Raw genomic sequence first — 13,095 nt, forward strand, 5'->3', positions numbered from 1 at the left:
CTGGTACTTCCTACCAGGACCCAGTAAGTTTTTGGTACACTTTGTGACCTCAGCTCTCCCCAGGTTGGTTAGGGGGATGCACAATCACGTTTCCCCTGGGCTCAAGGATACTCACAGGCAGCCCGAGAACAGTCCCTGGCAAGCTGTCAGTCTGCCTTCAGTGCAGGACACTGGTTTCTGTTTTCCAGTGATAGAACCATTTGGCCATGGTACTTGTTTCCTCATCTTAAGACCCATGAAGAGGCAAATTTCTGCTCTGAAGTTCAGATGTTTGAATGGCTTGAAACTGGATCACATCTATAGTTCTCTATAAAATAATGTACATACACAATGTTCATGCAAGGACAATTAGCTCAAGTCCCTTACTGGACAATCTAGAACTGACCGTCAGTCCCTGACCAACACTCTGCTAGCATAACCCCCAAAGAGAGAACCGGGCTATCAGGACCTGGCATCAAGCGGCCTGATGGCCCTGAAGCAGGCAAGCACCCATCCCTGCTTTGAGGGACCAAACACTTGGTCACCTAACACTTTCTGTCAAAAGATTAAAGATCAACAGGGGGAAACTGTGAAGTACTACCTTATGGCAAGACTTTTAAGTGTCTTATTTGGCTAAGCCAGGTCTTCTACATGGGATCTTCCATCTTTGCAGCATGCAAGCGAACTTAAGACATTTGGGATCTAGTTCCCTGACTAGGGACTGAACCCTGGCCCCTGCATTGAAAGCAGAGTTTTAGCCACTAGACTAAGGAAATCTCCAAAACAAGAAATCGTCTCTGGCCTTCTCTCTCCTGCCACTGTGCATTGTGTATCTAGCTACATTATGCATTGACCAAACTTTCCTCTTTGGCAGAAATTTCCCCTCAACCATAAAGAGCAATATTCTCCTAAGACAAGCCCTTAGAGGTAACATTTCATTTGATAAGGGGTCCCATGGCACTCAGGTCTGGACTGTATCAGCTGTCAATGTTATTTGATGTACAGCCTTCCTCTCAAAAAAATTTATGTAACTGTGTCTTCACTTCTAATCAGAATAGTTCTTAGAGCTTTCTGAGATGCTCTTTCTGAGTTATGATTCTTAAATTTGGCTTGGATAGTTTTCCACTTCTTTTTAGATCGACTGATTAATGGCACAGGGGCTCAGCATTCTACCATATTGTAGGAAACATCCACTTGGCTTGAAAGGGAGAAAAAAAAACCTCTGGTAAGCTTTGGTCTTCCAACAGGGCACAGAACCAGAGGAGGCTGCAAGATCAGAGCCTGTGTGACCAATACTGATAGCACAGGACTTCTTCACATAAGGTCCCTGGGTCCCTGAGAAGGATCTACAAATACCCTAAACTTCCAAGAAAAAACTGGAGTGTATGTTTTTCTGGGAAAAGGACCTTCTCACAGATCCAGGAGTAGGTTAAAATCCTGAGCTAGAGAAAAGCACTAAGCCAGCTGCAATGATAAGACACTGGATATACCTAGAGCCAGCCTGAGAGCTTGCCAAGCTGTCGCTGAAGTTAGAACATGAACTCACGGGAGAGACAACCAAGTACCGTTTTTGTGTGCTTTCAATTTTAATTTTAAGTTCTAACTTAACTCAACTGTAACTTCAAGTTCTTCCAAAAACAAGGCCCCAGGAAACCCCAGGTTCAACAGGCTCCCGGGCTTGGTCCACTGCTGTCTTGTACTCATAGGTAAGTGTTCAGTCACCAACAGTACAGCCCAGGAGAGACGTGATAGAAAAGGACTTCCTCCTCCGTGGCATGAGCCTTTGCTGGTTTCAGAGGTGGACGGTGGTCACCACAGGAACTCTTCCTTGGAACTGAGGTGGGATGCAGTGCAGGCTGGGAACATCACTGTGTTTCCCCTGGCTCTCTCCTCCAGTTTCTGAAGATATATTCTAGCAGAAAACAATCTTCCCTGAAGATACTGAGTGACAAGTCCATAAAACACCACCACACGCTTCCAGTGCACTATTTTCAGGTACGCTGAGGAAGAAAAAACAACTCCATTAATACAGATGTACCATAACCCTAACCTAAGCGTAACAATAAAAGCTTTCCAGAATTAAGATTCCTTCAACAGAGGAAGGAATATCCTTTTTGAAATTAGTTTTTTATTCTCTCTCCATCTCCAGCTAAAATGAACACAGCAACAGAGAAGGTTTTTTGGTCACTCAAGTGTTTTCTATCCTGTAACTCTTGAGATACACACAGCCCCATGTCCTAACCAGGCACTCACTGTTTCAAGTATCTCCATCTACTAAATTTGTGAGTACCAGCCACCTCCCACCCAAAGTTATTCTCATACACTTATAAATGCAAGATGACCTTTTAGGGGGTGAGGCCTGGCCCATTGAGAGTCCACCAAAGGGCAGTTTCAGCCCCACCTCACCTGGGTTTAGTTCAGCTGCCGGATGAGCTGATTGATGCGTTCACCACGATAGCCTGGTGAGCCCACTTCCTTGAGGAAGCCCACTCTATTCTTGGTAGCATGACGGGCCACTGAGAGTTGGAAAGGGCATAGGAACCTTGAGATCGCCAGGAAATTCTTCCCCGGGAAGGCAATTTCATGAATGAGGTCTTCCAAGCAAATGACATCAAACTTTCCTAAGAAACGTAAGATTCAGATTCCTGTGTTTAGCACTTTCCCAGCACATACTGTGAGACTCTGATATGCCAGCGCTCAGCACTCTGCCAAGTTCTGGGGGCCCTCTCTGCTGACTCCTCAGACGCTCACTCACCCAGGTGCTCCTCAATAACTGTGTTGTCTGTCAGAGGGATGACCTTGTTCTTGACCTTCGCTTGTCCACGTTTCAAGATGAGTTCCCGAACAGACTTCAGATTTGGAAATCTATGTGAGGCAGAACGAAGGTCAATCACAGCACCGCCCGCCCCTGGCAGGCTGCACCACGCTGGCAGCGCAGTCCTGTAGCCTGGCTAAGGAGTCTCCCAACCCCCGTCCCCACGAGTGTCCTCAACACACTGCAGCTGGGACACTTGGGAAGCATACACCCAAAGGAGGTGAAAAAACCCACACAGCCCCAACTATGTAATTAGAAACTAAAATTTACAGATACAAATGACTGCCAGGTAAAGATGTTTATTTCCCAGCAAAAATAAAGTCATGGGTTATAATCTAGGACTTTGGCCTTATGTGACCCTATTCAAGAGTCTGAAAATTTTGAAATGAAATCCAAGTCTTTTTTGGGGTTTTAATGTTTGGCACAATGTTCCCCTGACTCAGCAACATAAGTGCTGGAGAACAGTACCCTGTGTATCCCAATGTTCTCAACATTCTCCAGTATCGTGTAATGTGAATTCACACAAAAAACCATACTCACCCCCAGGTCACATAAGGTTCCACGATACGAAGCGTCTTTATGGTTTCAGGGGTCACTTTCACAAAGACACCACTGAAAATCTTATTCAGGCGAAGTCTGGCAATGGTCCTTTGCACCAGTGAACTCACCCCATTAATCCTGAAATGAACAGCAAAGTCAGGCTCTGCCCAGCAAGCACCATGAACTGTGTGCCACTAATGGGCACCCAGAGGGCAGGTGCAACTGAGTGGGAAGCAGCCATGTAAACAGATCACTTGCCACGCTACGTGGGATAGGAATGGTCCCTGGACTTGTAATGGGGAGGGCTGTATGTGTCAAGCTAAGGACAATGGACTTGTGCCTGTGGGTATTAAAAGCTAGAGAAGATTTTAAGGAGACGTAACCAGATTTGACAACCACCAAAGAGGGCATATAAAACAGAAACAAGAAAAGTGACACCCAAGTCTGGGAAGTTTAGCTAGACAGCTGATGTGATAGGCCAGGAAAGAGATCATGGGCAATGAAAGCCAATTACACTCTAATTTTAAAAATACAAATAAAAGGCAAAAAAGAGATTATGGGCAAGGGCAAGGATAGGAGGCTCACACATACTTAAAACCCACAGGTTTCTGGGACTTCCCTGGTGGTCCAGTGGCTAAGACTCTGTGCTCCTGATGCTAGAGGCCCAGGTTTAACCCCTGGTCAGGGAACTAGCTCTTACATGCCACAGTGAAGATCGAAGATCCTGTGTGCTGAAACTGAGACCTGTTGCAGCCAAACAAAACAAAACCCCACGTTTCTGACTTGGATGACTGGGTATGAAAGGGAGAGCTAACGCTGTATGTGCCGGTAGGAATGGGTAAGGTTATTGCTGAATGTGAAAAAGCTCTCCCCAGCACTGACTATGCACCATCTGCTGGACCCTGGTTCCGTTCCTAAGAAACCACCCTGATCCTACACTTGAACTTCCTGCATCTCTGCCTGGAAAGCTGCCCCCCAAACTTTTCATGTGGGCAGGCCACAGCTTCCTGCTTCAAGCGTCCTAAACCACTATAGATCACACTGTGGCCCCCGTGTCCTAACATCCAGCACTTTGCCTTCACAGCAGTTAGTGTATTGTCATGCTTGTTTGCTTAATGTCAGTCTCCCTAATATATTTATATATTTTTTGGCTGCACCTTGTGGCACGTGGGATTCTTGGTTCCCTCACCAGGGATCAAACCTATCCTCCTGGAATGGAAGTGCACAGTCATAACCACTGGACCACCAGGAAAGTCCTAATCTCCTGAATCTTTTTTTTTTTTTTCATGTGGCTAACTTTACTAGATGTCTTTATTGAATTTGTTACAGTATTGCTTCTGTTTTATGTTTTGGTTTTTTGGCTACAAAGGCAGGTGGGATCTTAGTTCCACTGATCAAAGCCACACCCCCTGCACTGGAAGGTGAAGTCTTAACCACTGGATCTCCAGGGAAGTCCTCCAGTCTCCCTAATTTTGAAGACAAAATCTGTTTTACTTAGCCCAGAATTCCTAGCACAACTTGCCTTTAGGGCTTAAATCTCATCTCCCTAAAAAGGGTCTAAAGCTGAACCAACAGTCTCCCCAGCCTCATGGAATCCACCAAGTTCCCTACCTTTCAATGCGTACAACAAAGGCCAAGGAATGTTTGTCTGGCACTTCCAAGCCATGCGGTTTCACTTTTAGCCGTCTGAGTCGCACTCTGTCCCGTAGTTGCCGCCAGGAATCATGTACAAACCATTCTAGTCGCTTAAACTTGATTTGTTTTCCTTTCCTCTGCTACAGAGAAGGCAGACCATCATCACCATTTTTTTTGCCTCTGTATGCACCTTTTTTTTCACAAGAGTAATTCACTAGTCACTATTCACAGAGCTTATTTCCCCTATGGTCTGGAAAGGGGCACAAACAAACATCCTCTGTTTTTACTTTTTTAAATTTATTTTTACTTATTTTCTGGCTGCATTCCAGCATGCAGGATCTTAGTTCCCTGACCAGGGATTGAACCCATGCCCCCTGGGATAGAAGCAAGGATTCTTAGCCACTGGGATGCTAGGGATGGCCCCTCTATTCTTATATAATAAAAAAACAAGATCGACAAGAAAGAAGTGAAGCTGAGAAAACTTGGGAACTATTGGGAAAAGTCCCTTATAAACAAACGAAAAAACCAATGTACATGCTGTCAGCCCATGAACGGAGAAGCCTGGTAGGCTGCAGTCCTTGGGGTAGCTAAGAGTCAGACAGGACTGAGTGACTTCACTTTCACTTTTCACTTCCACACACTGGAGAAGAAAATGGCAACCCACTCCAGTGTTCTTGCCTGGAGAATCCCAGGGACTGTGGAGCCTGGTGGGCTGCCATCTATGGGGTCGCACAAAGTCAAACAGGACTGAAGGGACTTAGCAGCAGCAGCAATGTTTACCATCAAGTAATACATCAAGTGTTTAGGGACCCTAACACTGTGTTAGGCATCATAAACTGCCTCCAAAATCATGTAGCAAATAGCAAAAATTGTACAAAACTGGTACATTAAAAACTTTCTTCCAGGTACAAATTCTGGTCTCTCAAATTACTTGGTATGAATCCGGAACTCTGCAATTACTTTCTTCCTTAACAACTCAAATCCAGTACTTTGCCCGTGTAAAGTGTTTGATAACATTTTTTGCTAAACAAAGGCAAGAAACCAATATCGGGTACAACGCAACCGATGGGGGAAGGGGCCATCGGTACCAAGTCTAGTTCAACACGTGCTGGATACAACTCAAACACAAACTCTTAATTCCCTCCACCTGGTTCCCACCATTACCTCCTTCCTTTGCAAAAGCGCCTGTTTTGCCTGGGTGGCTTTGAGGGCCTGATAAGCCTTCCTCTTTTTCAAGAGATTCTCTGGAACCAAAGGGATCTTTCTTCTTGGTCTGATACAGAAAATGGAGACCAGAAATAGTATTTAAGAAACAAATATGCACCAGATTTCCAAAAGATATCCCGGGCCTAGGGAAACACTATCTTTAAATTCGTAAGGGCTGTGGCCCTTCCGAAATCTGTGGTTTCTAACACTAGCCCTCAAAATGGACCCCTCACATTTCCTAGGACCCAAAGACTTAATAAGTCACGAACCCCACAGCCACTAAGTCCTCATACACGTCAACGGAGCTTCTAATGCCACAGCTTTATAGACTATCAGCGATGAGATTCCGCCCCGTGGAGTTGGGTCGCGTGCAGACCCAGCTACAGTGGTAACACTTAAGCACAGCTGGGGGAACCCCGCCTGCTCTCAGCCCTCTGCCCGAAAGTCAATCCTCGCCCCCTTGAGATGATGACCCGAGCTCCGCGGCGGCCCCCTTCGCCCACCCACACCAAGCCGTACGGCACCTCACTCCTCTCTCTGTAATCTGGAGCCTTTCCTATTCTCTTCTTTCTGTCCACAAGTACCCTTATTTTCCGCCAGCGAGAAATAAACACTGTGGATGGCACCGGATGCTCAAGAAGCCACGCCAGAGATACACATCCCCAAACACTTACTCTTCCTCCGCCATTTTTCCAACGCTGCAGCTACTTACTCATGCGCAGTTCCAACCCCCAGGGCCGAGAGACGCCTCTCTACGTTTACTCGACCATAGAGACGTCTACTCTAGCTCAAGGCGGGGCGGGCGGGGCGGCCCGGGCCGTCTTGGCAGTAGTGAACTGCTGAGGTTTTGCTAGCCTTGATTCCCGCCAAAAGTTACACAAAGCTTCCTTCGCACTTCTTGGAAGCTTTTCGGAGCCGTGTCATCTTCAGAATCCAGTCCTTTCCATTCCAAGTGTACTCGCTTTAGCGCTGGAGGCGGGGATGTAAATAAACATAGAGACGCTTCCCACAATGCACTGACTTCCGGTGGAGTGTGGGCGCTGGGCATCCGGCTTCCGCTCGTTGCGCTAAGCGTCTGCGTGGCTGGGTGGGGAGAGTTGGGACTACAGCTTTGGCGCTCTCTTGTGGGTAAAGGTGAATAAGAACCACTTAGGATGGTGGGAAAACGCAGCTCTGATTCCATCGGCCTGGCTCCGTCAGTGGATCCCTGAGCAAATTCTTTGACCCCTGTGTCCCTGAGTTTCTTTTTCCCATAGATAGATAATGGATCTTGCCTTATTACTAGTCTCAGGAGAGTTATATGAACCATTCCATCTAAAGCTCTTAGCACAAAGTCTGGCGCTAAGCGAACTTTTAACACTATGTTAATCGTTACTGGTGCTGAACCGAAAACTAGAAATTCCAACTTACTATCTCAGGACCTTCCCTCATACAGCTCTTACCGCCTGGAACATGCTTCCTTCTTTCCTGGTCTTCATAAAATAATGAAAACGCATGTCTTGTCTTTTCTGGAAACCTTACGAGCAGCGTGTCTCAGGCATTAATGTGCATCGGAGTTACCTGAGGATGTTGTTAAAATGCATGCTTTTTATTCAGGAAGGGGCGGGGATCAATACTTTACATTTTAAACATGCTTCAAAGTGATACGGATGCTTCAGCTCTGAAAACTACACTTTGACAACCAAGGTTCTTGAGTAGTCTCTGTCTTGAATTCTGTCAGGAAGCAATTATATTTTTAACATCTCTTGCCCATGATACTAGGAGAGCAGAGATCACACCTGCTTTGCTCATCACTGATCTAATGATCATCAGCACAGGTTTTTCAGTCTCATCACTCCTGGCATTTGGGGCCAGAAAATTCTTTTGACAGGACAGGGACGGCTGTCTTGTGCATTATAGGGTGTCTAGCATCCTCAGTTGTGACAAAAAAGAAAAAAAAAAATGCTCCAGGCATTGCCACATGTCTAGCATAGTACATATATTTATCTTTTAAATATACATATTTATATATTTATCTTAAGATCTAAAACAATGTCATTATCTGACAGTACTTACAGGAACGGGGGCTTCCCAGGTAGCACTGGTGGTAAAAAACCCGCCCGCCAATGCAGGAGACATAAGAGACACGGGTTTGATCCCTGGTTGGGAAAGATCCCCCAGAGGAAGGCATGGCAACCTATTTCAGTATTCTTGCCTGGAGAATCCCTATGGACAGAGGAGCCTGGGGGGCTGAAGTCCATAGGGTTGTAGAGAGCTGGACAGGACTGAAGCGACTTAGCAGGCATGCAGGCACACACTTGCAGGCATATCCACAGATATTATCCTGTATTGCTTGGCTTATTGTTTCCCTGACTAGATTGGGTTCTCTGAAGTATGAGAACTTGTCACATACTTCTCTGAATCTTCTACAGCACCTCTCAAAACAATGGACACCTGCAGGGACTTATTAACCATCTAAGCTCAAAACATCATTTTGGTTAAGTGCTACGTAACTATTAATACTTCAACCATGAAGTACCATGCACAGAGCTCAGTACCTGATGAATAAATGTCGAAGGACAACATGGTCTTCAGAATCACAGACTGTGGTGTGAGGCTCATTTTAACTCGCTCTTTCAGCACCTCACCATGTGTCTTACTTTGTGGAAAGGCAAAAACAGAAAGGCCAGCAAACTATGAAACATCCATTACATAGTAAGCAAGAAACAAAATAAATGTTTTGTAAGTTCCCCTCTACACATACAAGATAGGTTCTGTGGTACTAGAAGTTCTTTCAGAGGTGTTCAGTTCAGTTCAGTTCAGTCGCTCAGTCATGTCCAACTCTGCGACCCCATGAATCGCAGCGCGCCAGGCCTCCCTGTCCATCACCATCTCCTGGAGTTCACTCAGACTCACATCCATCGAGTCAGTGATGCCATCCAGCCATCTCATCCTCGGTCGTCCCCTTCTCCTCCTGCACCCAGTCCCTCCCAGCATCAGAGTCTTTTCCAATGAGTCAGCTCTTCGCATGAGGTGGCCAAAGTACTGGAGCTTCAGCTTCAGCATCATTCCTTCCAAAGAAATCCCAGGGTTGATCTCCTTCAGAATGGACTGGTTGGATCTCCTTGCAGTCCGAGGGACCCTCAAGAGTCTTCTCCAACACCGCAGTTCAAACTCATCAATTCTTCAGCGCTCAGCTTTCTTCACAGTCCAACTCTCACATCCATACATGACCACAGGAAAAACCATTGCCTTGACTAGACGGACCTTAGTCGGCAAAGTAATGTCTCTGCTTTTGAATATACTATCTAGGTTGGTCGTAACTTTTCTTCCAAGGAGTAAGTGTCTTTTAATTTCATGGCTGCAGTCACCATCTGCAGTGGTTTTGGAGCCCCCAAAAATAAAGTCTGACACTGTTTCTACTGTTTCCCCATCTATTTCCCATGAAGTGATGGGACCAGATGCCATGATCTTCGTTTTGTGAATGTTGAGCTTTAAGCCAACTTTTTCACTCTCCTCTTTCACTTTCATCAAGAGGCTTTTTAGCTCCTCTTCACTTTCATGTAACGCTCCTGGCTGAGACTTGGAGGCCAGCAGTCAGGAGAGGCTCTCCAGGGCCAGCAGGTGGCGCTAGCAGAACACGTATTCTCAGGCCCAAAGCCGTCATTCCACCAGACTGATCCAGAGAGAAAGGGATGGAGTACTTCTCAAGGCCCAGATGGTCACTAACTACATGTTTATAGTGAAGTGAATATATGCCCTGAGCTCTGGGCAAGATAGATTTTTTACTTGAAACAGGTTCCTGAATGAGAATGGCGCATGGCCATATACGGCCTCTAGAATCTGATTCTTTACAGCCAGACCGCATAGGCCTCAGTTCTCTTTTTTTTTTTCGACCATTTCAGTTGTCCATCATTAGGGAATGGTTAGAACAATTTATGGAAGACTATGCAATTATTGATATATGCAATGAGGTAGGTCTTTATGTCCTGAAATCTCAGTGGTATTTTTTCTGTTTTGGCCTGCTGACCTCTGTCCCCTCTTCTCTTGTGGGCTGAGTGAGCTCTCCTGCACTGTGTACAGTCTTTGGAGGGTGGGGCGTCAAATCCAAACACACTTGACCTCCCAATACATCCGTTGAAGGGGTCTCTGGAACATCTTTTCAACTCCCACCTGCCCATAAGACCCTAACCTTCTCTCCTCCAGATTTTGAATCTTCAACGGAGTGACAGTGGAAGAAACAGAATTAGTCCAGGGCAAGACTTTTAAGGATTTCTACCTCCTAAGGAAGGCCTCCTGGAGTTTTCTTATTCCTGTCTTTCTCAAGTCTTCAAGTTCTTTGTTTTTGGAATTTGACCCCCAAATACTTTAATTGATTTTTTGCTGATTAAGTTTAGAATTTTAATTTTTATTTATTTATTGGCCATGCTGTTTGGTTTGAGATATTTTAGTTCCCTGACCAGGGATCAAACCCATGGCCCCTGCAATGGAAGCACAGGGTACTAACTACTGGATTAGCAGAAAATTCCCTTAAGTCTTCAAGCTCTTCAATCTTCCCTTTAATCTTTATCCTTCCTATAAAACTTTATGCCGTTAACTGACCAGATGGGTTTCTGTTACATAAAACAAATGAATCCTAACTATAAAACTCCCAGACATTTGGCTACGTTTGAAAAATCAAGATACAGAATAGAATACAAAGGATATATAGGAAAGTGTGAGCTGCCCTGGTGGCTCAGACAGTAAAGAATCTGCCTACAATGCGGGAGACCTGGGTTGGGAAGATCCCCTGGAGGGGTACATGGCAACCTGCTCCAGTATTCTGGCCTGGAGGACCCTCATGGACAGAGGAGCCTGGTGGGCTACAGTCCATGGGGTTGCAGCGTTGGACACGACTGAGCACCCCACACACAACTCACACACACATAGGAAAGTGCTGGCAGAGGTTATTTTGGGGAAATGGGAGTAGGGCCTGGAATAGCAGAAAGACTGACTCTTTGTGGTGCGCCCTTTGTTTGTCACTTAAGAAAGCGCTCTCTTAGGTTCTTGCGATTTGCCTGTTTTAGAAACCACTTGACTGTATGTCTGTTTGTTTGCTTGTTTTTTAGCACTCCTTGCTAGGGACTTCCTTGGTGGTCCAGTGGTTAAGACGCCAATGCAGGGGCACCGATTAGATCCCCAATGGGGGAACAAGGATCCATGATAAAAAAAATTCAGAGCCAATGTTCTGTGGTTCTCTGAATTGGCTCTAGGATTCCTTTCCTAACATATATCTGCATTTTGGGATTATTTGGAATCCATGCCTTCTCAGTAAGGCAAAAGCATCACACCCCACACACCCAAAAGTGGGCCCAACTTGCAATTTCCTGTCCGCCCCAAACCTCTTTCTTGAATTAGGACCCTTCTTGCAGTCGACTTCTGTTTCAGGATTTCCTGGTTGCCTCCTCAGAGAGTGCCATGGGGCCCCCAGGCGGCCGGTGGGAGAGAGCAACCAGGTGAGCCTGGAGTTGGGAAAGACAACATGGACAGCAGCTTTAGGTCCTAATAAACGAGCAAAGGGGGCAAAAGTGAAAGGGGAAAAGGAGAGAGCTGGTGGAGGCAGCTCTCAGGAGAGCTGAAGGCGTGGGCAGAGAGCATGCTGCAGGCAAGACCGAATGCAAAACAGAACCACCCAGACCTCTTGTCAATTATTTAGGGGATAATGGAACTTTAGCTTTTCCTACCTTCCACATTCCTTTAAGACTTCATTTTACACCTTAAAAAGTGGAGAATCAGGACAAGTCTTCCCAGTTGATAGGCAAGGAAGCAAAGGATGAGAGTAACTTGCACGAAGCTGTCTGATGAGAGTTTAGGTGAAGTCCTGGGGCCCGTTCCCAGGTTCTGCTGCTAAAGACACTTTCCGTGCCCACCCGCTCCCACCTCCCATTGTACCGCTTTCCTTGACCTTCACACGTGATTTGCTCCAGCACATGCCTACAATGAATATAGATCCGGGACTCATGAAGGCCTGTGTGTGCTCCAGCGCAACAGGCTATTCACTTTAGCCTGTATGTATCCTTTAGAATCCACTTGATACTGCAAAGGTGCTCCTGCAGTTTGTGTCTGCTGCACCAGATTTCTCCATATAGTTAACGCTATAAAATTCCTCTATCTTCATTCATGCACAAAGTATCATACTTATTTTTTCTCAAACGTACCTCAGGAAATTGCACTATGAACCATGGAAATAAGAGGGGCACGGGAATATAGATCGTGGCTCTCTACCAAGTGGAGATCCGGAAAAATTTTAGCCCCAAGTTTCTTTTCTCTTGGAATGTAGCTATTTATGGACTTGTTTCCTCTCTAGACTGAGCTCCTTGAGCACAGACATCACACCTGAGTGACCTGTAGATGCCCAGGGTTTAGCACACTGCCTGCAAACTGCTCGATAGCTTGATACTTGATGCCAGATGCCTGCGAGTCCGCCCTCTGTCTCTGAAGCAGAGCCAGAGCTCAGATCCAGTGTCACAGATATCCTGCCTGAGCGATGCTGCTGCTGTGCCCCAAGATGGTAGAGTTTCTTTCCTTTCCCTTCCCTTTTCCCCCAGTAACTCCCTGGCTACTCTCCCTACATCAGGTGGTGCTAGGACCCCTCTCCTGGGACAGGGCCTCTCCTACACAGGGCTCAGGGCTCTAACCATCCTAAGAGGTTTTTCCTCTGTGTGTGCTCTGGCGCAACACACAGACTTCACTCCTAACCAAGCAGCCAGATGATCCTTCTCTTTATTCACGGGGCACACCACTGTAAATGGGCAGAGGGGCAAGAGTGTCATGTTGGTGACGTATCTGTCCTTAGCAAGGGGACAGGCTCGACAGCAGGACACTGCTGCAAAAGATATTAAGGAATCCGTCCACTGATGTCATTATTCTAACTTCTGTTAAGACATTGAAGAATCTTGATA

General features: G+C 46.1%; 1 protein-coding gene across 2 annotated transcripts; it reads right to left on the reverse strand.

Annotated features, from left to right (window-relative positions):
* RPL7L1 (ribosomal protein L7 like 1) lies at positions 586-7,193 on the reverse strand. Of its 2 annotated transcripts, none has more exons than XM_005696317.3 (7): positions 6,850-7,193; positions 6,134-6,242; positions 4,946-5,109; positions 3,335-3,472; positions 2,735-2,844; positions 2,386-2,600; positions 586-1,979 (listed from the first exon to the last, which is right to left on the reverse strand). In XM_005696317.3, the coding sequence occupies exons 1-6, from the start codon at positions 6,861-6,863 to the stop codon at positions 2,392-2,394; spliced, it is 744 nt and encodes a 247-aa protein (XP_005696374.2). In that variant the 5' UTR covers positions 6,864-7,193; the 3' UTR covers positions 586-1,979; positions 2,386-2,391. The 2 variants fall into 2 exon arrangements, with proteins under 2 accessions (XP_005696374.2, XP_017894671.1); XM_018039182.1 differs by having other exon boundaries at positions 4,946-5,106; positions 6,850-6,971.

The sequence above is a fragment of the Capra hircus genome, chromosome 23, assembly GCF_001704415.2.
Source record: "Capra hircus breed San Clemente chromosome 23, ASM170441v1, whole genome shotgun sequence".
Taxonomy (NCBI): Eukaryota; Metazoa; Chordata; class Mammalia; order Artiodactyla; family Bovidae; genus Capra; species Capra hircus.

Excerpts from the sequence above, each read along its gene's own strand:
- RPL7L1 (XM_005696317.3), bottom strand. Across the intron at positions 5,110-6,133 it reads CGCTTTTGCAAAGGAAGGAG|CAGAGGAAAGGAAAACAAAT; the intron begins GTAATGGTGGGA and ends CCTTCTCTGTAG. Across the intron at positions 3,473-4,945 it reads TTTGTTGTACGCATTGAAAG|GATTAATGGGGTGAGTTCAC; the intron begins GTAGGGAACTTG and ends TGTTCATTTCAG.